The sequence below is a fragment of the Punica granatum genome, chromosome 3 (assembly GCF_007655135.1).
Source record: "Punica granatum isolate Tunisia-2019 chromosome 3, ASM765513v2, whole genome shotgun sequence".
Taxonomy (NCBI): Eukaryota; Viridiplantae; Streptophyta; class Magnoliopsida; order Myrtales; family Lythraceae; genus Punica; species Punica granatum.
The window spans coordinates 30,367,308-30,390,501 of NC_045129.1; the positions used below are offsets into that span (position 1 = coordinate 30,367,308).

At 39.0% G+C, this 23,194-nt stretch overlaps 4 protein-coding genes across 7 annotated transcripts; 3 read left to right on the plus strand and 1 right to left on the minus strand.

Annotated features, from left to right (window-relative positions):
* Window positions 1-4,973: 4,973 nt before the first annotated feature.
* LOC116200002 (F-box/kelch-repeat protein At5g60570) lies at window positions 4,974-7,322 on the plus strand. The gene is made up of 3 exons (XM_031530641.1): window positions 4,974-5,133; window positions 5,390-5,431; window positions 5,548-7,322. Exon 3 carries the CDS (start codon window positions 5,837-5,839, stop codon window positions 7,007-7,009), a length of 1,173 nt encoding a protein of 390 aa, XP_031386501.1. The 5' UTR covers window positions 4,974-5,133; window positions 5,390-5,431; window positions 5,548-5,836; the 3' UTR covers window positions 7,010-7,322.
* Window positions 7,323-8,701: 1,379 nt separating this feature from the next.
* LOC116200003 (yrdC domain-containing protein, mitochondrial) lies at window positions 8,702-10,908 on the plus strand. 2 transcript variants are annotated; one of them, XM_031530642.1, is made up of 5 exons: window positions 8,702-9,006; window positions 9,088-9,315; window positions 9,562-9,737; window positions 9,942-10,233; window positions 10,656-10,908. In XM_031530642.1, the coding sequence occupies exons 1-5, from the start codon at window positions 8,798-8,800 to the stop codon at window positions 10,711-10,713; spliced, it is 963 nt and encodes a 320-aa protein (XP_031386502.1). In that variant the 5' UTR covers window positions 8,702-8,797; the 3' UTR covers window positions 10,714-10,908. The 2 variants fall into 2 exon arrangements, with proteins under 2 accessions (XP_031386502.1, XP_031386503.1); XM_031530643.1 differs by having other exon boundaries at window positions 8,770-9,006; window positions 9,078-9,315.
* Window positions 10,909-12,759: 1,851 nt separating this feature from the next.
* Window positions 12,760-18,347, plus strand: LOC116200949 (4-hydroxy-3-methylbut-2-en-1-yl diphosphate synthase (ferredoxin), chloroplastic). 3 transcript variants are annotated; one of them, XM_031531963.1, is made up of 20 exons: window positions 12,760-13,181; window positions 13,357-13,605; window positions 14,171-14,328; window positions 14,416-14,522; window positions 14,632-14,732; window positions 14,821-14,897; window positions 15,034-15,153; window positions 15,252-15,482; window positions 15,592-15,708; window positions 15,803-15,877; window positions 15,957-16,034; window positions 16,169-16,228; window positions 16,320-16,382; window positions 16,523-16,667; window positions 16,764-16,902; window positions 17,063-17,140; window positions 17,218-17,377; window positions 17,549-17,647; window positions 17,768-17,872; window positions 18,006-18,347. In XM_031531963.1, the coding sequence occupies exons 2-20, from the start codon at window positions 13,398-13,400 to the stop codon at window positions 18,105-18,107; spliced, it is 2,223 nt and encodes a 740-aa protein (XP_031387823.1). In that variant the 5' UTR covers window positions 12,760-13,181; window positions 13,357-13,397; the 3' UTR covers window positions 18,108-18,347. The 3 variants fall into 3 exon arrangements, with proteins under 3 accessions (XP_031387823.1, XP_031387824.1, XP_031387822.1); XM_031531964.1 differs by having other exon boundaries at window positions 12,760-13,067; window positions 13,376-13,605; XM_031531962.1 differs by having other exon boundaries at window positions 12,761-13,067.
* A 2,168-nt stretch (window positions 18,348-20,515) lies between these two features.
* On the minus strand, window positions 20,516-21,431 carry LOC116199192 (vegetative cell wall protein gp1). Its single transcript, XM_031529481.1, has one exon. The coding sequence runs from the start codon at window positions 21,201-21,203 to the stop codon at window positions 20,715-20,717; it is 489 nt and encodes a 162-aa protein (XP_031385341.1). The 5' UTR covers window positions 21,204-21,431; the 3' UTR covers window positions 20,516-20,714.
* Window positions 21,432-23,194: the final 1,763 nt, after the last annotated feature.

The window sequence follows — 23,194 nt, forward strand, 5'->3', positions numbered from 1 at the left end:
ACGATATCAAATTTTTCATTAATTTGGACGGAAATTGACGATGTGTAGGCCGAGTGGGGGCCGACGACGAGACTCTCACCACCGGCCTCTGCACCTCCTCCTTGATTTTGCCTCTCTTTTTCTTCCCTTTTTCAACATTTTTTTAAATTTTGAAATAATTTTATCGTTAAAAAAGTATGGTGGCTCCACTCGACTTATACGTCAGTAATTTCCATTCAAATTAACGAAAAATTCGACGTCATTTTAAAATTATTATAAAATCAAAAATTTACATATTTTTAGAATAAGAAAAAAAAATTCGTTAAAATTATTAAAATGTGAAAAAGATTGTGCATTTTTTTTCTATTAATCCATAATAAAACCTGGCCAATGCAACCACCACATGAGAGAGGTCATGGCTCTTCGCGCTTCATTCGCCGACAACCGAACGGAGCAAATACCACGATGGGATCTCGTGAAATGTTCCTGCTTCGACAGTCGTCCAATTCATTTTATTGGAAGCCGGATAATAATATCGGCTTGTACGGGGGGGGGGGGGGACCTCGAAAGTTGGATACTAATTTTACAAGTACTTTTAGCGAATAGGGGTGCGACAAACCGACTGTTCCCCGTGGCCCGGGGTACGGCCCCGACCGGACCTCAGAACATCAAGGAAAGGTTAAAAAGGAAGGGGTTGGGGTGGTGGTGGTGGTGGTGGGGGTGTAAGGTCGGTACTTAAACTGGGACCAATGTTGCAGTGAGTTATCAGATTAAATTGAATGATGGGGTGATCTTTATTTGATGATCTAACGGCAACAGCTGGCTCTCACTGTAGAGTCGACCCCACACTGCAAAATCTCTCCTATCTCAGTTCTGTTTTGTTTCGGTGTTTTGTGTGTGTTGGGGAAGAAAAGAATTTTTTTTACTTTTTTTCAAGGTCCCTTAAACGCCGCCACTTTGATTCCTCCCTCGAGCCAACTCAATTTGGTGGTTTGACGTATTCCCACCTCACAAAATCAAGAATCTTTCCCGCGATCGCGAGAAAGAATCAATTAAATTTTTATACTTTTCTACGATAAAAATAAGAATGAGAGATTCGTGCGTAGACCATTTGATGTATTTGATTGTCGTCGTGGATTGGGAAGGTCATCCGAGGGTTCCATGTATCGACCTGCACTTCCTCCGTAGGGTGATGTGATGGACTGCTCGGCCCCATGAAACCCTATTTTTTCAAAAGTGAGATTTGGGTTTTACCAATGGTAAAGTTTTTTATCGTCATCTGCGCGAGGTTCTCGAGAGAGACAATAATTATAATCTATAAGACGTATTGTAATAAAGTATAATTTATACATTTAATATGTATTAGATATTGCAATCCAATATATTTACAAACATATTTTTCAAGAATTCTAGATGCACTGTAAATCTTTTTATAAAATAGTTAATACAAGAAAAAACATGAAAATTTTCCCCCCTCGATTACATTTAACATCAACAATTTTCTTTGTGAATTTATATTTTCTGTTAGTATGTAAATACATATTTTTGTATCCATATCTATATCTATTCTAATTTGAAAAGCAGAAGCGACTAATTAGTCTAACATTCCGATTTAATTAAAAATTAAGAATAGTTAAATATAAGGTTAACTCTCAATCCACTTTTTCGTCTTGAAAGTTTTCTGATTCTTCCTCTCTCTCCTTCCACTTCCACGACTTCTTATCTACTTCCACCCATGTTTCTCTCTTTCCCTTCTTTCTCGCCCTCTCTCTTCAACAAGACTTCACCCGCATTATCTTTTTTTTTTTTCCCCGTTAGTAATTTGTTAACTTTTATATTTTATTCTTTTACATTTTAATATTAGAAATGAATCAATATAATCTACAGAAAAATACCAATATAGACATATATTTAATATATTACAGATAAATAACTCATACATACTTTCTGCAATTAATTTTATAAAAATGTAATTACAATAATAGAAAATGAATTTTATCTTAATAGTTTTGCATGTACGGCGTTCTTTTTTATCTTAAAATTTCGCGCATAGAGCGGGTTTACGTCTGGTGTACATATATGCAAGTGTTTATCCAAAAAAAAAATGCACATATTTCTTAATGTTTTGATATTCAACCATTGATATGCTTTTAATTCTTCAGTAAAGATATCAAAAGATAGATTATTTCAAATAAAAATACTTCAATTGTAATTTAAAAGATTTAACAATAACTTAATTTTTACAAATTGAGTAAAATATGCCAAAATTTGTGCATATGGACAAAAAAACTAGTTAACCAGTAAAAATGAACTATTGTTATTGTTAATTATCATGAAATTTGGTGTGCCATAGAAGAGGTCCGAATAGATGTAAGATAAATTCATCGTTGTAATGATTTGTGAGAGCTGTACTTTCAAGAGAAGATTTGCTCTTTTGAGAGCCTCTACTTTTATTGACTACCCAAATCCATGCATGTAAAATGGCCGCCGATAATTGGTTGATTAATTGATTGATTATTGAAAAGAAGTTATCGATCCTTATGCAACTTTGTCATGCTAATGCTAGAAAACTCATGATGGGGATATATGAAGTGGACAATACATTTTGAACTCTTATGCACTAGTCATAAAATAGCACACACATTCGGATCATATGTGTACTTGGAATCAATTTTAATGAACATTGTCATGGAAAATTCAAAGCATCAACAAGCCTAACCATTACTATCAAACTTCCAATACGAGCATGGGAATTGTATGTAGAGACGAGTTCTTATTTCGAGGATTGTGTAATTCGCAGTATGGTCAAATTTCGCCCCATTGCTAACTTAAAATTCTACGACACAACTTCCGAAAGAAGAAATCAATCGTGAAATTGCGAAATGAAATGATCTATGCCATCTTCAATATACTTATATCAAATGGTGCTCATCCCTTTACAATGCTATAAAATTAATTTAATGGAGACTTTTGATCAAAAGATAGACAGGAAAAGTGGGTTGAGACATGGGATACGGTTCTAATGGGTCGGCCATTCTTGTTTTCTTTATATTTGAACGGGTCTAATTTCCATTATATGTCTCCTTTAGTACAGACTTTTGGCTTGTACGCACTTCAACTTTCTACTAACCCCAATTTGATCCCTAATTTTTTTAGGTGCATCCGAGAAAAATTGAAATCTCAATGAGCGTGGGTATAAACAAATGGTGCAAAAAAGATAGTCTTGTGGATAGTATATCAGATTATTATTTTTTAATTGACGATGAACATAATATTATACACATGCTAATGTTTGCAAAAGACTCCGGGTGTTAAATAGATGATTTCAGTAAAAATATTTTATATATGTTTTAATTTTTTTATATAATATGAAATTTTAATTGTGAAAAAGATATATTTTATTAATCGGCACACATAATATAAATTAAACTATCACATGATACTGTTGGCGCTTAACCCAACCACGACGCTGTTAGAGTCTATCCTGGCCATGACACTGTCAGTGTTTGTCCCGGTTATAGAAATACTGGATAACAACGTACCCTTTATTACAAAACCAACAAAGAAAACAAACCACACATCGTACATAAACCGATCACAACCACATGATACCGAGCAGATTAGACCCGATAATAGATCTTCCAAGACTAACCAAGCACATACACAACCTAAACAAATTGGAAGCTCTTCTAAACAGACACCGGGGGTAAGTAGAAGAGAACACGACCACGGCATCGGATTACGTCGTTAAATCGTCTACGATGAATGTCCGAGAGGCAAAAATTTTTAACTTGGGACGAAAAAGAGAAAGAGGTGACCATCAAGAGCTCTAGAAGAGTCACGCTTAAGTTAGCCTGATACGTCAAGGCATGAGCTGAATCGATATTGAGCTGCGAGGGAATCAGATGGCAAAAAATCAGGGTGGGCTGCACTTCTGCGCGGCGGTGGATCGACAGTGGGTTGGTGGGAGGATTGGGATGGGGTCAACGGGATCAGCCCCCATTTGAAATTAGTTAATAAGATTTGATGCTAATCTGAAAACTTTCATAAAGTTTGAGGCAAGAACGAAATTTATAAGAATGTAGGGGCGATGCAACCAAACTTCCCAAAAACCTTTTCTTTTTTACATATTCATTTAAAAGAAAAAAGAAAAAGAAGGTGCGAGCTTACATGCTATACTCAGGCCAAGGCTCTATCGATCGAAGGCTATATCGAACCCATTAGACCATAGCGCAGCAGAGTACCCGGTGCATCTCTTGGCCAAGGCATATCTCGATTGACTTGCTCGCCTTGCAGATATATATTTGAGTTATGTCTTAAATTTTATCTTGATTTTGTTTCTTATTTTTCTAGAATGATCTCTTTATCTTTTGTTTTGGTAATATTTTATGAATATTATATTTTAGGATTATTATAAATATAAAAAATATTGGAAATATTTTGTGGAGAGATAATGGAGGTCAATATATATATATATGTGTGTGTGTGTGTCGAGAGATTTCATGTCAAAGTGCAGGAAGAATGCCTAATGAGTGGGAATTTGTTTTGGTGAGATCTTGGAATGAGAATCTCTTCGATTAGGGGTCCTCTTTTCGTTTCAATTGTACCTTCGAGAAACGCACTCGTTTTGTATCACTCAACTATTATTGTTCAATGAGAAGTTACCGTCGAATCTCTTTTGATCGTGATTGTTTCCTTCAAATATTTGCACTGCATTTGAAGGCATTTGTATGCAATTTCTTTTTTTCTTTTTGCATTACTTTCATTATTTATTGAGTCGAATTTTCTAAATATACATGTACATATCTATATAAATGAAGGCAATGATAAGGTTAATATGGATTGATTTAAGTAATTTGATATTTGTTTCACTTGAATAGAGATGCGGATTAAATTTTGTAAATAGAAAAATTTTACGATTACGAGAGTTTTACTATTTATTAAGAAAAACAAAAAAGGAAAAGGAAAGACATCCATTTCACTTTGTTATATAAGCATTCTCTCCGAAGTAGAGCCAGCTCACAGTTTCCATTCCAAAGCAGCTCTCGGTCCTCACCTTATTCTCTCTCGGCGGAACCCGGCGCCATGCTCGTCAGCGAACGTTTCCCGGCCGCTCCCGGGCTCTGAGATTTGACTCCTGATCGGCATCGCACGGTACGGGCGAATCGCTTCGCGTCCTTTTCGCTTCCTGGAGCTTCCTTTTTGTTCACCCTGCTTTTGTTGATCTCGCATGCGCTTGCCTGAATCGGTAATCCCATGCGGATCCGAGCTCGATTATTGGAATCTAGGTCTAGATCACCTTACGCATGCGGTTCCCGATCGGATTCTTCTGTTAATTTTTCTTTAGGCGTTCAACCTATATGCTTGTCTGTGCGGATTGCTTACTTTGTTTTGTTTTGTCAAATTTCAGATGAATCTGTTTGGGTAGCATGAATTCAATTCCTGGAATGAGGTAATATTACACCGCACTTCTCGGTGGAAGCATTTGTCTCACTGATTTTTTCGCTATCAATTCATTGCCTGAGCTTAATTTGCTTCTACTTTTCCCCGGTTTCATGTCAACTGCAGATGACGATGGCAGGGGCTAGCTTGAAATAATGGACTGGATTCCTGAGATGCGGTACAAAGTAAGACAACAGTTCTCGGCGAAAGTGCCCGTCTTTGTGGATAAAGCTCGGTTTGAAGCAATATGCTTTTGCACTGCTATTGTTTTCAAGAATAAAGAGATGGAGATTGATTGTGTGCAGAGGTTGGGATTGGTTTTCTGAAAAGAGGGGGACACGGTAGAAGTTTTGTTTTGTGGTTTCTGATTTTGGGGATTTTCGATCAGTTTGGGGCATATTCAAGTTCTGTTAACATGGAGGGTTCCAATAATTCCAGTGGGGAGGTTCAAGAGGAAGTAGATACTGTTTTGAGATTAAACTTGAGATTAAACTTGAGGGCAGGAGTAAATGATGGTCATTCCGCCTTCAGGCTCAGATCAAGTGATTCGCTCCTTCCGGGTCTTATAGATGATGTTGCTTTGACTTGTTTTGCTTGGGTTTGTAGATGTGATTACACTTCATTGGCGTGTATAAACACAAGGTTCAATATGCTAATCAAAAGTGGGATTTTATATGGGCTGAGGAAGCAGATGGGTGTTGTCGAACATTGGGTTTATTTGGTTTGTGATCCTAGGGGATGGGAGGCGTTTGATCCCATTAGGAAGAAGTGGATGACTTTGCCTAAGATTCCTTGCGATGAATGCTTCAACCATGCAGACAAGGAATCTTTGGCTGTGGGTAGTGAGTTGTTAGTTTTTGGCCGTGAATTGTTGGATTTTGCCATCTGGAAGTATAATTTAGTTCACCGAAGCTGGGTCAAGTGTGAAGGAATGAAGCAAAGGCGGTGTTTATTTGCATCAGGTAGCCTTGGTTCTATCGCTATTGTGGCAGGAGGTATTGATAAGAAGGCAAATGTTTTGAAGTCCGCTGAGTTGTACAACTCTTCATCAGGCAGATGGGAAATTCTACCTGGTATGGAGACACCACGTAGATCATGCTCTGGGTTTTTTATGGATGGCAAATTCTATGTGATTGGTGGGATGTCAAGCCCCACTGATTCGTTAACCTGCGGAGAGGAGTTTGATCTGGAGACGAGGAAGTGGAGGAAAATAGAGGGGATGTATCCTAATGTGAGTGAGGCGGCTCAGGCACCTCCACTTGTTGCAGTTGTGGATAACCAGCTTTACGCAGTCGAGCACTCAACTAATATGGTAAAGAAGTATGACAAAGTGAAGAACACCTGGGATGTGCTGGGCAGACTTCCTGTCAGGGCTGATACCTCAAATGGTTGGGGACTTGCTTTCAAGGCTTGTGGCAAGGAACTTCTCGTTGTTGGAGGACAGAGAGGGCCTGAAGGAGAAAGTATCGTGCTGAACTCCTGGTGCCCGGAGTCAGGGGTGAAGGATGGCCTATTGGAGTGGAAGGTTCTGGGTGTTAAGGAGCATGTTGGCGTGTTTGTGTATAATTGTGCTGTCATGGGTTGTTAATTTTTCGTTAAAGTTTGACCCTTGTAGAAAGGTACAGCACTTCGCCACCTGACTTGGCCTTTTTAGGATGCTTCCCTCCTTATTTATCTGATTGACTGAATTTGATATTTGGGGGATAGAAAGAGCTATGTTCTTTTTCATTTTTCTTCTTTTAACGTTGGTACTTGGGGGTTTATTTGCCTATTTCATTGTTTTATTTATCCTTGCAATCCAAGTGGTGAATATTGTAGCTCTGGCCGTGTTCCCGGTTCTGCTCTGATCCACTTTCGACTCATTTCTACAAATCAGTATAGATGGCTTGTCATGCTTGATAGATGCTTTCTTTGTTCCCATCTAGTCACACTCAGACTCACAGCATGGGAAAATCCTGTATCTACTATTCAGTCTTGATTGCTATGCATGTCTGATATTGATATTACACCGTTCATGGGACATTGCGTATTTCTGCTTGAGTTGATGTCACGGCTTGTTTCGGGAATTATAACTGCATAATATTCTGTTCTTACTGGGAAGCATGTATTGAGCTGTGGTGCCAATTGAACTGAATCACGTTGGAGTTATACCCTCAGCTGCTGCCTTTTCCGTAGTTTCATGATTCATTATTATTTGAGTCTTGCTTTGTTGCACCTTAGCCCCAATACATGCTGATATCCTAATGCGCAATCCTAACTTTTCATCGAGCTTCTGTTTCAATAGATGTCCTGCATGTATTATCATGTGGTTCCTTCATGTCTGTGTCTTGTAATTTTTGTCATCGAATAAGATTTCGTGTTTCATTTGTTCATCGTTCCTGTCATATTTCACCCTTAATGTTGCCTGTCAGAATCATGAGATTGGGGAATTCAGCATATCGAACCGGAAAAATCTGTGATGTTTAATATTCTATTCCTTTTAAATGGGGAGAGATTCTTGCAGTAATAATGTTATGCTGGAATCACTTAAGCATTAAGCAAACATATGGGGCTTCGAATAATATGCCTGTCTTAGGAGCATATGCTTTGGTCATTGGATGCAAAGAGGCAATTTGTCTTGCATCTCACAGCTAGTTGCGTACTTTACAGAGTCGCTGTGCAGTTTTTCGAATTTGCGAGGGTTATCATACGATTAATATAGGTCCTTCGCCCGATTACATGAAGGCGTGCATCCTTGGCCGTGTTATTTGTTTTTGTACTACGTAATGCACTCAACTCCAGAATGCACTCATGAGTAACATGGTTTATTTCTCGAGCCGTATCCTATGATAGTCATAATATTGTTGACTCCATTGTCCGATGTAGTGTGAACTTGAGACGGTAGAAAGGATGTCGACCTATGCGAACTTGATACAGTGGATGTTCCACAAACGGTACCATGAGGGCTTGGCTAGTCCTAAAACACCACCTAATCATTTTTGTACCAGATTATCAGTCGCATATTAACCTGACAATTTCATGAATCTAATCAGCCGTACATCGATGAACAATAATTGAAGTCCGACATGTACTTTTTTCGAATAATAATGAATGCAATCAATTATGATTTTTCGCGAACTTATGATAGTCGCATATAAATCCAACAATCTTATGAATTTAATCGGTTGTATATCGATTAACAATGTACTCTGTATATATATATATATATATTTATTTATTTTTTATTTTGAATAATGCACTCAACTTACACCCGATATCTTCGCGAATAGATAATGTATGGGTTTTTCAGGATAATAGATGGGTTGATTGTGGGATCTCATGCGAAGTGAACCTGGGCGTTGCGCCTAGAAGGCTGTGCACGTGAGAGGCACGTGATATGACTGTACCGCTATGCAGTCGCCTCTTCTCTTCCCCCTCCAAGAACCTAGGGCGACGTTCGACAGAAAACGGTCAAAAACCCACCGGAGGACACCGAGACTCTACCGGAAAACCTCCGACTGATGAATGTTCCTACCAAAATAGCCGACAGACTCCCTCTCCATCTCCTCCTCCCCCTCGCCTGTCGTCTCCCTCTTCCTCACTCAGGTCCTCTCTCTCTCTCTGTAGATATTTCTGCTCAGTCACCGCACGCTGAACTTGTCCTCGCCATGTGTTAGGCGTGCTCAGATTCGGAACCCTAGGAACTCCCCAGCGGAGAAGAAGACCGGGACTGGGCGGGAGCTTCCCGGCAGAAATGGCGCGGAGCTCAGAGAAGAATCTGAGCGACGCCTGTATGATTTCCGCGGTTCGTCCGGCCACAGAAGCTCGTGCCGAGGAGGCAATTGAAGCCATTAAAGGCGGCAAGGTCATTGCCGTTCCCACGGACACGCTCTACGGGTTCGCCTGTGACGCCTGGTAATGCCCTGACGCGAAAACCTCTCAATTCTCTTCAATTTTCCGGAAGAAAGTCAATTGGATGGAGCCGTCATATCCATATTTTTACTCTTGACCTCACAAAGATAGTAAAAGAAGCATCTTCAGTTTCAATTTTGTATGTGTCCTGTGGTTGATTGGCACTATGTTGACAGAAATTTGATTGTTTTCCGCGTGTAGTTCGCAGTGTTGTTTAAGATTTGCAGCTTATTGTGATTGTTTTTGCAGTTCGTCAGAGGCCGTGAACAGGATATACGAGATCAAAGGGCGCAGACACACGAGTCCCCTAGCAATCTGCGTTGGTGATGTCTCTGACATTCCGCGTTACGCTGTCACAGACCATTTGCCCAGTGGTTTGCTCGATGCGCTCCTTCCCGGGCCTGTCACTGTCATATTGGGACGAGGTGTGGTTTATTTATTCTGGCTAATCCATGGAGCCAATAAATTTATCTGTAATACTCTATTGAAGCATCTAAAGTTACTTATATCTCTCATACAGAGAGGTCCACCATTTGATACCGCCGTTGCCGTTTTACTACATCGACAATGCTTCCAGTGTTTGACTGGTATGGGATGTTGACTCAGGAAACTGTTTGTGCATTTTTCAGGGGATTCGAGTATCCTTGAGAAGTCTCTGAATCCTGGATTGGATAGTATAGGAGTTCGGGTACCCGACTCTGATTTCATAAGGGTCATTTGCCGTGGTTCAAGAAGCGCATTGGCTCTAACTAGTGCAAACCTAAGTGGCCAGCCCAGTAGTGTCTCCATCAAGGATTTTGAGGATCTCTGGGAGCACTGCGCCTATGTTTATGATGGAGGCATTCTTCCTTCAGGGCGTGCAGGATCGACAATTGTGGACCTCACGAGGCTTGGCAAGTACAGGATTCTTAGACCCGGAAGGTAACCATTTTATTTTGCTGTTAACTGCTCCATTGAACTCTGTGAACTGGCATTGAGTAGTTAAAATGAGCGAACTGAGGCCTGGTGACAGGTCTCGGTTTCAGCCTCTCGTCCCCTCACTTGACACTATCTACACGGGCTTCATGAGAACATCTAAATTTCGCCCGGTTCCATTGTTAGTTAGCTCTTCATGGACCTGTAGATTAGCTCTATAAATGCTAACTTTCAGCAAAAAGAAAAAAGCGAAGAGTATATGCATATTTCATGGATATTATTTGCATATTTCATGGAAGTATGTTGCTGAACATCTCGCACATGTCCAATTTGATCATGTCAAAATAAAGATATCATTTTGAGTTGCTCCCGTGCAATGGCCCGTCCTTTGAGTTAATTGTTCTGACACTATCTCCATGCATTCACAGCGCGAAGGAAGAGACCATCGCCATCCTCGAACGCCACTCATTGACCGAAGGAAGTTGACCGATAGATAGAGCACTATTGTGCGATCACAGTACTCTTTGTTTGGTCTGAAGTTTTAATGGACAGGTGCAATTTTCTTGTGCTGATCGATTTCAATCCCATGGTTATTCATGATTCGTCATTGTACGTGTTCTACGACTCGAACAGTGATTTCGCCCCCACTTCTGTACAAGGTGTCATATTTCCTTCTTTCTGTATGCGACGGCATTCCAGAGGTCTCAGCAAGTCCTGTTAGGTTGTACGCGTGCAAGATGACAATAATGGTGATCGTGGAGTGTAACATATGAAATCGAGTTTCACGTGGCTTTTATCAAGCAGCAGTCAACTCGTGTCCAATGTGATCCGCGAGGGCGGCCGACTATTCTGTGTTTAGTGTTGGCATGGGCGCGCGCGCACACACACACTTATATATTTATATATAATGTTCAAATGTGCTTATCAAAAGTAATGTTCATATGTGAAACGCGGGAACATAGATAATGTTACTCAACATTTGGGCGCTGGGAACTAACGTGCACGCGCCGATTCAATCCGCGAGTGCATTGCAAGCAACGAACGCGCGCGTGGGGATTAAAGACAGCGAGTGAGGGTTTTGTTTTGAACGAACGCGAGCGGAATATTGCAGCGGGGGTATCCAAAAGATTCCTAATGTTCGCGTCGAGCCCATCTGACACGTGGCGGCTTGTGATTGAGGACTATACTTTCACATATTTGTCAGGAAGCCCTCGTACTATCTAATTTACTTTGATGGTTCGTTACTCTCCAAACCTCTTTTAGAACGCTTGCTTATTAATCCTTCTAGACAAAACATGTTAATAAAACTAGAAAGGAATCTTAAGCCCTGTTTACGTTGAGAAAACTCTCCAATTTATTGGAAAACTTTTATAAGAAATAGAAAACCGTAAAATATGTGTTTATCTATCTAAAATGAAGAACAATTTTTTAGGAAAAATAGATTTTTCTGTATTTTTTGGGTAGAAGTTTTTTTGGATAGAAGGAAAGACATTTTTCTAATTCCCAAAATTAAAGCAATTTAGAGAAGTACTTTTGATAGTTTTCCAATTTTCTTCTCTTAAATTGGAAGATTTTCTTATCAATTATTTTTCTCTTTTTTTAATTATATCAATTCTCCTCCATTTAATTGAAAATTCTCAACTTTGAGTTCTAAACATTATTTCTTAGTTTTTTTTTGGAGAAATAAATTCAGAAAATGAGGAGAAAAATGAAAAAGACAAATAAAGAAGACTTTTTTTTTTTACAGTAAACTGACCCTTAAATAGTTAAGATGAGTAAAACTCAAATGTGATTCTTGGGACGAGATAAACTTAGATGACCATAATAAGAACTTTCGATTAGCTACTATGATTTTCAATCGGTTTTACACACTCAACCATAGAAACCGTTAAGAAGGCTTGAAATCAAGGTTGCTTCACCCAGTTCGGCCTCCCATATCTAAATAAGTCACAACTTGAAACAGAGGTTTTAGAGAGTGAATAAATGACCGTGGAGGAATACGAAGGAAAATTGGACGGTTTAGGTTCTACTGCATACATATGCCTCTTAGCCAATGAGGTGTCATTGTGTCTTCAGCGATGGCATGGCTTGTCGATACCTCTTTACATTTGTCACTAACGGAGTTGTAAGTAAGCTTAAGCCAACATTTTTTAGTGCCCAAATTAATGTGTCATATCATTGATATATTTACACAGATTCCAGAATAAGATATAATGGATGTTGTTGAAGGTTTTTCTCAATTTTATCAACTGATCACCCTCTTGTATATATCGAGACACCAAAGCACCGATAAACTTTAGGCAAGCCTATGAAAACTTTTAGGCCATGTTTGGTAGGCTGAATAAAGAGTGAGAGAGGATTATTGTAATCTTAAATCCATGTTTGGGAACGACAGATATCACCAAAGGATAGGTGAAATCTGAAATTTCCAGAAAATGAAGGGCAGGAATGCAAAAGCACAGATCTAGTTATGGGAAGGAAGTTAAGCATGCAATTTGTGGCCCCTGAGGAAGAGAAGCGACGATGCTGAGGAAGACGATTTTTGTCTTGTTGTTGACCGGAGGACGTGTGTTGTGTTTTCCGTGGCTTCATCCTCGTCTCCTCTGGTGGTGGATTTGGGCAGCTCAAATAGCTTACAAAGTCCCAAATTTCAATGGAAGATCCTCACTAATCCCACCCCACAAGAACGCCCAGACACCCATCTCCTACCACCACTTGTTACTCTCACCCTCTGTCTCTCTCGCTCTCTAGATCCTTCGACTTCACTATCAATCACTCTCCGTTAACTCCTTCCTCAGAAAGGATTTATTTCCAGGAGACCCTGCTCCAGCCCATTTGAGGTATGCCGATAATTCAGCTATGCAGTAATTTGTTCGTCCGACAAAGGGTCTTGGTTCTTGGGTGTGGCATTCTTGTCTGACCAATAAAGGTCTGAAATTTCACCTTAGCCACTGGTGGGTATGAGAGATTCGCTATTGGGAGCTCGCAGAATTGCTGCGTTCCATTGTTTATTATGGTTGCAGTCGAATTTTCGTATTAAGCTGGGTCATGTTCTTGATTTTTACCGATGCAATTATAAATTTCAAGTTTAATACTTTAGGATTGACTAGCTCTTTGTTTGTGCTTCAGTCTTCTGGGTTTTTTGAAGGTGGGTACAGGGCTCTGTTCAGATGGCGAGCGGTACGGTGCCGGCTTCTTTCATGGGGCTGAAGGGGAGGGAATCGGGATTGGGATTTGCGAAGAGTGTGGATTTTGTTAGAGTTTCTGATGTGCAGAGGGTCAAGTCTCAGAGGAAAAGGATTGCTGTCATCAGGAATTCTACGCCCAACCCCGAGATCACCCAGCTAGAGCCAGCATCAGAGGGGAGCCCTCTATTAGGTATGGTTTTCGAGTATGGTGCTGTACATCCTGATGTGCTTGATCGATTTTTTAATCCAAAAAGGACTTGGTGATGTGAATCGAATCAGAGAAACAATCTGTTGCTCTATTCATTTCTCCTCGCGTTGGATTTCAACAGACTCTGCAATATGAGACTTTTTTTTTTTGTGAGATTATATGCTAGTGTCTGTTTATCCCCGGCGTAGGGCAGAAGGGAAATTAAGCAATAGATTTGGTTTTCTCGTTTTTGATTCATGATTGCAGTGTTGAATATGAATGAGATGCTGACTTTTTCATTGACTCTCCTCGTCCCAGATAGAAATTGTTTTCATCTTATCTGCTGCCTCAGAACTGAAACCTGAATGCCTTCATAAGATGGAGAATGAAATTTTTTATAATGAGAATGACTAATCGAATTTCCCTTATAGTGAACAAAGCAATATTTTATGGGTTAGTAATCCTTGACATTTTACTACAACAGAAGACTATTCTCAGACAGCAAGTTGTTGAAAGTCAAATATTAGCTTTTCAAATCGGTTAAATTTTATTATTCTCTGTCATGTAGTTCCAAGGCAAAAGTATTGTGAATCTCTGCACAAAACAATGAGGAGGAAAACACGGACAGTGATGGTGGGAAATGTGGCCCTCGGCAGTGAGCACCCGATAAGAATTCAGACTATGACAACAACTGATACTAAGGATGTATCTGGAACAGTAGAAGAGGTTATTCACTGTCCTTTGTTCTCACGCAATTGTACGACCTGCAGTTTTTAGAGAAATTCTCCCCTTTATATTATATTCTGTCCGTAGGTGATGAGAATCGCAGACAAGGGTGCCGATATCGTACGAATAACTGTTCAAGGAAAGAAAGAAGCGGATGCGTGTTTTGAGATCAAGAACTCTCTCGTGCAGAAAAGGTAGGTTTCATTTGCAAGGACCGTTGTGTAAATATCAGAAGAGGGTCCTCCAAATTAGATTGAAAGGATCACCAGTTTCATCTTCTTCTTTTTTCCCTTCTCGTGGCAGCTACAACATACCATTGGTGGCGGATATACACTTTGCTCCTTCTGTAGCATTGCGAGTTGCTGAGTGCTTTGACAAGATTCGTGTCAACCCAGGAAATTTCGGTATATAAACTTCTTAACTTCCTCTTTTCTTAACATAAAAATCTCTCTTGAGAATTCACTCTGAGCTTCACGAAGTAAATAATTGCAGCTGATAGACGGGCTCAGTTTGAGAAGTTAGACTACACAGAGGAGGACTATCAGAAAGAACTCGAGCATATTGAGGAGGTTGGATAATCAATTCTCTTCAATAGCATATCTGATTATGGCACTTAAAAGATATTTCTGTGCTATGATCTGCAATTTAACTTCTTATATGGCTATATTTTAGTATTTAATTGGACCTTTGGTGCTAATTCACTAGGTTTTCACCCCATTGGTCGAGAAGTGCAAAAAGTATGGAAGGGCTATGCGTATTGGTACAAACCATGGAAGCCTCTCTGATCGTATAATGAGTTACTACGGCGATTCGCCTCGGGGAATGGTAATTTCTTTCACCTGCTTACAAAAGGTCTTGTGAATTATTCTTCAATGGACATTTGATAGTAACTGTTTGTTACATTAATTTGTTTCTTCAAGTAGGTTGAATCTGCATTTGAGTTTGCAAGGATATGCAGGAAACTGGACTACCACAACTTTGTCTTCTCAATGAAGGCAAGCAACCCTGTTGTGATGGTTCAGGCTTACCGGCTCCTTGTGGCTGAAATGTATGTTCAAGGATGGGATTACCCGCTACACCTCGGAGTCACTGAAGCTGGAGAAGGGGAGGATGGACGGATGAAATCGGCTATTGGCATTGGAACCCTCCTTCAAGTAGCACTCTGAACTTAAAAATAAGTTTTTAGAATTATGTATCAAACGGAACCCAATATTTTTTTAGAATTATGTATCAATGGAATCTAATTGACTGATTGTTGTGTAGGATGGGTTGGGTGATACAATCAGGGTGTCTCTCACCGAACCACCAGAGGAAGAGATAGATCCCTGCAGAAGGTTAGCAAACCTGGGTATGAGAGCGGCTGAGCTGCAGAAGGGAGTGGTGAGATTTTAGTGTTAGCTTCTTTTAATTGATACCGGTTTGAGAATCCGAGTTTTTCTGCTTTGCTTTTATTAATCATGGTTTTTATTGTCAGGCTCCTTTCGAGGAAAAGCACCGTCACTATTTTGATTTCCAGCGGAGGACTGGTCAATTGCCTTACCAGAAAGAGGTTAGAGCTTCTCTCTGAAAAGGTTCAACTTTCAGTAGACGACTTGCTGCTTACTGAGCAGATGATATTACGTGCATAGGGTGAAGAGGTAGACTACAGAGGAGTGCTCCACCGTGACGGTTCCGTTCTTATGTCTGTTTCTCTGGATCGATTGAAGGTAAGATATTTATTCAAGAGTTTATATTTTAATTATTCTATTAGTGATTCCAACCCCCCCCCCCCCCCCCCCCCCCCCCCCTCTTCATAGCTGTTCTTTGAGGTTATAACTTTTTCTTTCCTATCCTTTTGCAGTCCCCGGAAACTTTATACAGGTCACTTGCTGCGAAACTTGTCATCGGAATGCCATTTAAGGTAGTATCCTTCTCTTCGAATAAAAAGAATTATGGTCTATGATTATATTATTCAGTTATTAAACTTAAACACCGCTATTTTCTTAATGTAGGATCTTGCGACAGTTGACTCAATCTTACTTAGAGAGCTTCCACCAGTGGAGGATGCTGATGCTGTAAGAACCAGCAAGTCCATCCTTGGTTTTTTTTTTTCCCCTGTTTTTCTTTCTTTCATTCTGTTTTTTGTTTTTCTGATATAGTTGTTTCACAATATTTCGAGATTGGTTGATTTATTATTCTTTTTCCCCATTACCAGCGATTGGCTCTCAAGAGACTGATAGATATAAGCATGGGAGTTATAACTCCTTTATCGGAGCAGCTAACGAAGCCATTGCCCAATGCCATGGTTCTCGTGAATCTTATGGAGCTGTCATCTGGTGCTGTCAAGCTTTTGCCTGAAGGTAGTTTTCTTCGTGATAATCGATTTACATCATTCTCCGATTTCTTATCATTTGGCCCCACAATTATTCCTCGCCTGAGAAATGATACCTTGTCAGGCACACGGTTGGTTGTGTCTGTACGAGGAGATGAGCCCTACGAAGAGCTGGAGATCTTAAAGAAGGTTGATGCCACAATGCTGCTTCACAATCTACCGGTTAGTGAAGATAAAGTCAGCAGAGTCCATGCAGCAAGAAGGTAATGATATCGTTCCTAGCAACTCATCTCGTCGCCTCTGGTATCTAAATCTGTTTTCAGCTTTGGGGAAGTAGATGCATGTTCTAGTGTTACCATAAAAATAAATTTATTTCTTGTCACTGCAATGCATCTTCGGATTTATGTATAATGTCTTTTGCAGGTTGTTCGAGTATCTACAAGAAAATGCTCTCGAATTTCCTGTGATTCACCATCTTGATTTCCCCAACGGGACCCACAGGTAATGACCTTCCTTCTGTCAGACAGGAAGTTTATTTGTTTATGTGAAGGTTATAATTTCTTTCTTCGTTTTCATAGGGATGACTTGGTCATTGGTGCTGGAACCAATGCTGGGGCCCTTCTAGTCGATGGGCTGGGAGATGGTGTCCTTCTAGAAGCACCTGACCAAGATTTCGAGTTTCTGAGGAACACGTCCTTTAACTTGCTCCAAGGTTGCAGAATGCGTAACACTAAGACAGTAAGAGGCTGAAACTCCTGATAAACGAAACTCTTATTTTGATTAATGCTTCTTTGTTAATCTACCTTGTGCCGATGTATGCTCGCTCATTTGCCTCTTCATATAATTCCTTTGGTGGACTTTGGGAAAATCCGACCTCTATTAACAGTATCATTGTATTGTCTTTCACAGGAATATGTTTCGTGCCCATCCTGTGGTAGGACTTTATTCGACCTTCAGGAAATCAGTGCGCAAATACGGGAGAAGACTTCCCACTTGCCTGGAGTTTCGGTAAGAGTCACAGTGCTCCTTTCAAATCTTGAGGAGATGATATTATACAATCACACTGACACGTGAAGTTCACTCCAACTCAAAAAATTGACGTTCATGGTCTAAATTTGCACACGTCAGATTGCCATCATGGGTTGCATCGTGAATGGACCGGGAGAGATGGCCGATGCTGATTTTGGATATGTTGGAGGAGCCCCGGGGAAGATAGATCTTTATGTTGGAAAGGTACCAGAACTCATCTTTTATTCTCAAATCTTCTTTCTAGTACTTAAGAGTCGTCTGATCTATTCGGTTTAATGGGACAACCTCTCTTTTGAGACATTCGGGCTTTATGGTGTGTTTGGTGATTTTTAAACAGACGGTGGTGAAGAGAGGAATCGCGATGGAGCACGCGACGGATGCTTTGATACAACTGATTAAAGACCACGGCCGGTGGGTGGATCCTCCTGTGGAAGAATAAAACGACTGGGAAGACTCATTACAGAATTCAAAGAACTCTGAAATGCGAGTCTGATAGTCACGCTATGAACTTATGGTACTTCGCGATGGTTTGTTTGTTAAGACCGCCATACGAATGTATTGGTGATATAGATGCGCAGTGGTACCGGGATGGTATGGGGCGCTCGATATTGGAAGATAGTAGACATTTGAATTCAATTTAATAAAGTTGAAGTAAAGGAGTAATTTTTGGATTTGGAAATCCAAGGAATATAGATATCACCGGCTTGGATAGTGGAAGAGTATTCGATACATTCATAGAAATATAGCTATGACCGCTCTTAAGAACGTGTAGACAAATCATCACCTTGGAAGGCACGCTAAGGATACACACAATATAGTATGGTTCCACTCTTATGGAAAAATTTAAGAGAGACAGAATGAAAGATGCATGAAGTAAACTGAATGTATTCAACGAAAAACCCTCTTCACAAAGTGGTGTGGGGTAATATGGGTATCTATTTATTTATTTATTAATATTAGGATTCTTTTCCCGTGCATTGCACGGGACTTCTACGACATATATATTTTTCTTTATAAATTCAAACTTAATTGTTTTAGTTAAATTTTAAAAATTTCAAGAAAAAATATTCCTTCTTTCTATAGTATATAATGCTAATTATATTCAAATATCTTAAGGAATTTTGATCAATTCTTATATATATATATATATATAAATATTATAAATATATTGTAGAAGCAGAAGAAAAATAGTCGTGTAACGTTTTCAAAATTATCATTTTTTCAATTTGATAGAAAATTAATAACTATAACCTCTTTTCATTGCACTTTCTTTTCTATTCTCTTTTGTTGTCGTGGATAATCTATTGAAATCTTGTTCTATAGAGGTACTCTATAATATTCTCTTAATTGGAATTTTTGATGAGTTACCAAAAAAAGTTTTGAGGATCATTTTTATTTATTAAAAAAATCAAAATTTAGTATTTATTGTGCTATTCTTACTCAAATCTCATATACTAAATTTCGTGAATTTGAATGAATTTAGCTCAAATGAATCAATTATTTCCACGAGAGATTTAATTTATTGAGCTTTTATATGAATTGCAATAGTTTTAAAACATTATTCAATAAAGTTTAAATGCATATAATTATGAATTTTCTTTATTTTCCTACAATTATGAATGTTTATTTACTATTGAAATAACAATAATGATTCGAATAAATGTATTTTTCATTTTTCATATTTGTATTATTATTTATAATAATATATAATATTAATTAATTTGTATTTGACACATTAATCTATGAATTACAATCATTTACTATTATACCCCATTTATTATAGAACGTTGAGGTAAAATTTACATTTGGCATTGATGGTAAAATACTATTATGAGACCATTTAATGCAAACAACTAGTAGAATTTATTTTTCATAGCCGATTTATTAGTGTTGGGATGTGAAAATTGATATTTCTTAATATCTTATTTAACAATTTAAATTAATGATAATTTATTTCTCTCCACACAAATATATATAATATTTCTCCACTGAGACTTTTTTTTTTGTTTTGCAAAATTCCACCAAGACATATTGACCATAAGGCATATATACACTCTAATTCATTAATTGTAGTCAAGTTTATATATATATATATATATATATATAAAGTTAGCTAAAATTTGTATAATTTCAGCTAAAATGATTCAATTTTTTTTTATGAGGGATCGAAGTATATTTATTTTAATAAAACCTCATACAATTATTTAAGTTATGAGGATAATTTGAAAAATATTTTATTTTTTTTAGTTTTTGAGTATATATGTGAATTAAATGTATTTATATTTACAATAACGTCGATCTTTATTTACATTTAATTCATGTAAATATATCATTAATATAGTATTATTTTCTTTGAGATAGTATTTTTAATCTTAAATATTATTTACACATTTACCATTATGACCTTATAATATTTAAAAATTACCTTTCTAATCCTATTTGATGCGTGAGATATAACTTTCTATGTATAGATTATATATAATATAACCTTTATAAAGCGATTTGAAATCTAAATCAAATAATCAAATAATAAAATATAATATAATCCTTTCCTTCTATCATATCTTTTAGATCTTCGGCAGCCTTGCGCTGAACCTACGAATTGTGGCACATGCTCCCGCATCACAAAGGTTCATCGTGAATTCGTGTTCCTATCGTGCTTGCATAAGAAGGTCGATCACACGATAGCATCGGTTTAGAATCCTAACTATTTTAAAGCAGAAAGCTGATCCAGGCCCTTCGTCGAGCTATGTGACGGGCCCTCGTGGACCAGAAAAGTTGAAGCTATGAAGACCGATCAGAAATGGCGGAAACTGAAAGCTTTGAAGGCGAACAAAAACATGATAATGCACGATAAAAGAAATGCATCATAATTATATCCGATATTATCACTAAAAATTAAACAATCTATCAATGTCGGAATAACTAAAGAGATCTCTATTAGAATACAAGCGCCAGAGATTGGACGAGACGATGCATGCATGGTACTCACTGTTCTCGCCAAGCAGATATCAATGGCTGACGGTACGAAGAAGAACTGTTCCTCCTACAGGATATCTGCTCCAGCAGCGTAATTGTACCGAGCTCGGCGTATGTTATCTTGCCTCTTCTTGTACACCAATCCTCCGAAGATGACGAGTCCTGCCAGCACGATCACTCCGAACGCGATCCCAAACTTTTTGCCGCCGCTCATTCCACCTCCGGAGGACTTCTCCGGATCCACACCGCTGTGGTTGAAGTCGTCCCATTCGCTCGGCGACGGCGAAGGAACAGGGGATTCGGACGGAAGGTGAGGAGACATCGCCGGAGAGGAGCCGTCCGACGGAGGGGGAGCAGGCGGCGACGAGAACGGGCTCAGAGGCGCACTCGCCGGCGATCCAGCTTGGGGAGGAGAGGGTGATGGCGCGGTCGGAGCATCGGCGGGGAGTTCAGGAGCGGGAGCAGGCGAGTTGGCGGGCTGACCGTCGGAGGCCGCGATGATGCTGAAGACGATGAGCAGAAGAGTCAACACAGAGAAGGAGCGGCGCAGCAACATTGCGACCGAGACGATGGAAACTGCCAGCAAACCAAGGCCGATTGCTCAACCGACGAAGCAACCGATGTGAGAGAGAGAGAGAGAGAGAGAGCGCTTTGAATTCGAACTTTGAAGAGAGGGTTTGTGAAGATGAGGGGAATGCAGGCAGATCTGATGGAGTGAAAAACGGCTCTTTGCTTGAAGATGAAGACGACGACGAAGACGAAGACGAAGACGAGACTTACGGAGGACGGGAAAGAGAGAGGGGAGAATCGTGAGGGCCGCTGAATTGCCGGCGGAGGAAAGGCAAACAGATCTCAGAGAACTGAAAACTGACGCCGCCGGTGGAGTAGGATTTATGAAAAGGGCGCGAAAACAGCGGATCGATCTTCCTGGTCTACGCTACAGATTGACATCTGACAACGTTATTTATTTTTTATTTTAAATCAATAATAATCTTATTGTTCTCTCATAATTTTTATGTTAAAATAAAATTGTTTTAAAGTCAAATCACTACTATTTGGTATATTGTATTTTTTATTGCTGTGCGTTGCCCTCTAGTTCATTTAATTTTTTTTTTAAAAAATTAAAGCTTGTTATTAATTGAAATTCTGAAATTGCCCTTCCAATATAAATAAAAAAAAAACGACGAAACATAAATGAAAATAGAGAGGGGTTAGATGGATATAGAGAGAAGTGATATATAGTTGCTCTCTTTTCTATTTCAGCTTCGGGGGACTAAAGTACGTATATCGTGACCATTAAGTTATTCTCAGTTTTAAGATTGCATCATGTAATGAAATCCAATTATGTTATGATCCTTCTGATTATTAACTCAATTGATGAAGAATTCTGCCAAAATTAGATAGCGTGTACTAGATAATTGGAGATTGAAATTTAATGTATTTTGTCACATATAAAATGATAGAAGTTGATATATATATATATATTCCATAGAACTCATAGAGTAAGATTGTGTTTATTTAGACTTAAAATTTCAACACTTAATTTTAGTGCTCTTAAGCACTTGCTAGAATCAGTTCTTAAGAAAATAAATTGATTTTGTTTGGCGTGGAGGAAAAATTTAGATAATTAAAAGCTTGATTTTTTTTTTATAAAAAAAACCTTCTGTTACAAAACTTTTCTCTTTTAAACTTTTACCCTTCTATAACATTATCATTTTAATTTTTAATTTTAGTAAATATTTTTTTATAAGTAGAGAAAAGGTTTTGTCAGAGAAGGAGAGGGGTGGTAGAGGCTCCGATATAGGCCATTATCGCCCCATATGCGGTCACCGACAGCCTCAGTGGTCGCCAACAATCTCATTTGGGTGGTGGTGGCAGGGATCGAAGTCCTCACCTTCTGGAATCTCTTCTTTATCTATCTTTGATCAAAGAGAGAAATGAGAGATTCCCAGCAATCGGGCCACTACCATCGTTGGCGAGGCATCGAATGACCCCTGAGTTGGCCGGCGACCTCACCTTGTGCGGTGATGGCTGAACCGGTGGCTCTGTGGTTCCATCGCCCGCAATCGCTCACCTCTCGAAAAGAGAGAGGCTAGCGATTATGAGCGGTGGAACCTCTGATCTCAGTCACCACCGCACCAGTTGAGGTCACCGGTCGGCCCAGGAGTCACCATCGACTCGCTATGGGAGCCCTCCATTGCCCCCTTTCCCTCTAGTCACGCGGTCCTTTAGAGCCCTCTCTCTAGAGTTCCAGTGCTTCAAAGAGAAATGGGACTGATTTGTAAACCTTCAAAAATTTTGAGGTATGTCGTTGCAAATTTTTAAAAATACTTAAGTAAAAAAAATAAGTAGATTTTGAGTATGAATAAGAGGTTTTTTGACTTAATTTATTAAGTTAAGTCAATTAATTTTGGTTTATCAAACGAATTGAGTCTAATTGAGTGCTTAAAAATTAATTTAGGCACTTAATTGAGTAAACAAACGCCACCTAACTTCTTTTATATGTACCAACAAAATATTTTTTGAATCTTTTCTCTATTTAATACT

What these genes read in the sequence shown, in the direction of transcription:
- LOC116200003 (XM_031530642.1), top strand. Translation starts at nt 8,798, where the DNA reads ATGACTGTACCGCTATGCAGTCGCCTCTTCTCTTCCCCCTCCAAGAAC. An exon ending in TCTCCCTCTTCCTCACTCAG is followed by an intron (nt 9,007 to 9,087) that starts GTCCTCTCTCTC and finishes AGGCGTGCTCAG; the next exon opens with ATTCGGAACCCTAGGAACTC. An exon ending in GGGTTCGCCTGTGACGCCTG is followed by an intron (nt 9,316 to 9,561) that starts GTAATGCCCTGA and finishes TTGTTTTTGCAG; the next exon opens with TTCGTCAGAGGCCGTGAACA.
- LOC116200002 (XM_031530641.1), top strand. Translation starts at nt 5,837, where the DNA reads ATGGAGGGTTCCAATAATTCCAGTGGGGAGGTTCAAGAGGAAGTAGAT.
- LOC116200949 (XM_031531963.1), top strand. Translation starts at nt 13,398, where the DNA reads ATGGCGAGCGGTACGGTGCCGGCTTCTTTCATGGGGCTGAAGGGGAGG. An exon ending in TCATCGGAATGCCATTTAAG is followed by an intron (nt 16,229 to 16,319) that starts GTAGTATCCTTC and finishes TTCTTAATGTAG; the next exon opens with GATCTTGCGACAGTTGACTC. An exon ending in TGTCAAGCTTTTGCCTGAAG is followed by an intron (nt 16,668 to 16,763) that starts GTAGTTTTCTTC and finishes ATACCTTGTCAG; the next exon opens with GCACACGGTTGGTTGTGTCT.
- LOC116199192 (XM_031529481.1), bottom strand. Translation starts at nt 21,203, where the DNA reads ATGTTGCTGCGCCGCTCCTTCTCTGTGTTGACTCTTCTGCTCATCGTC.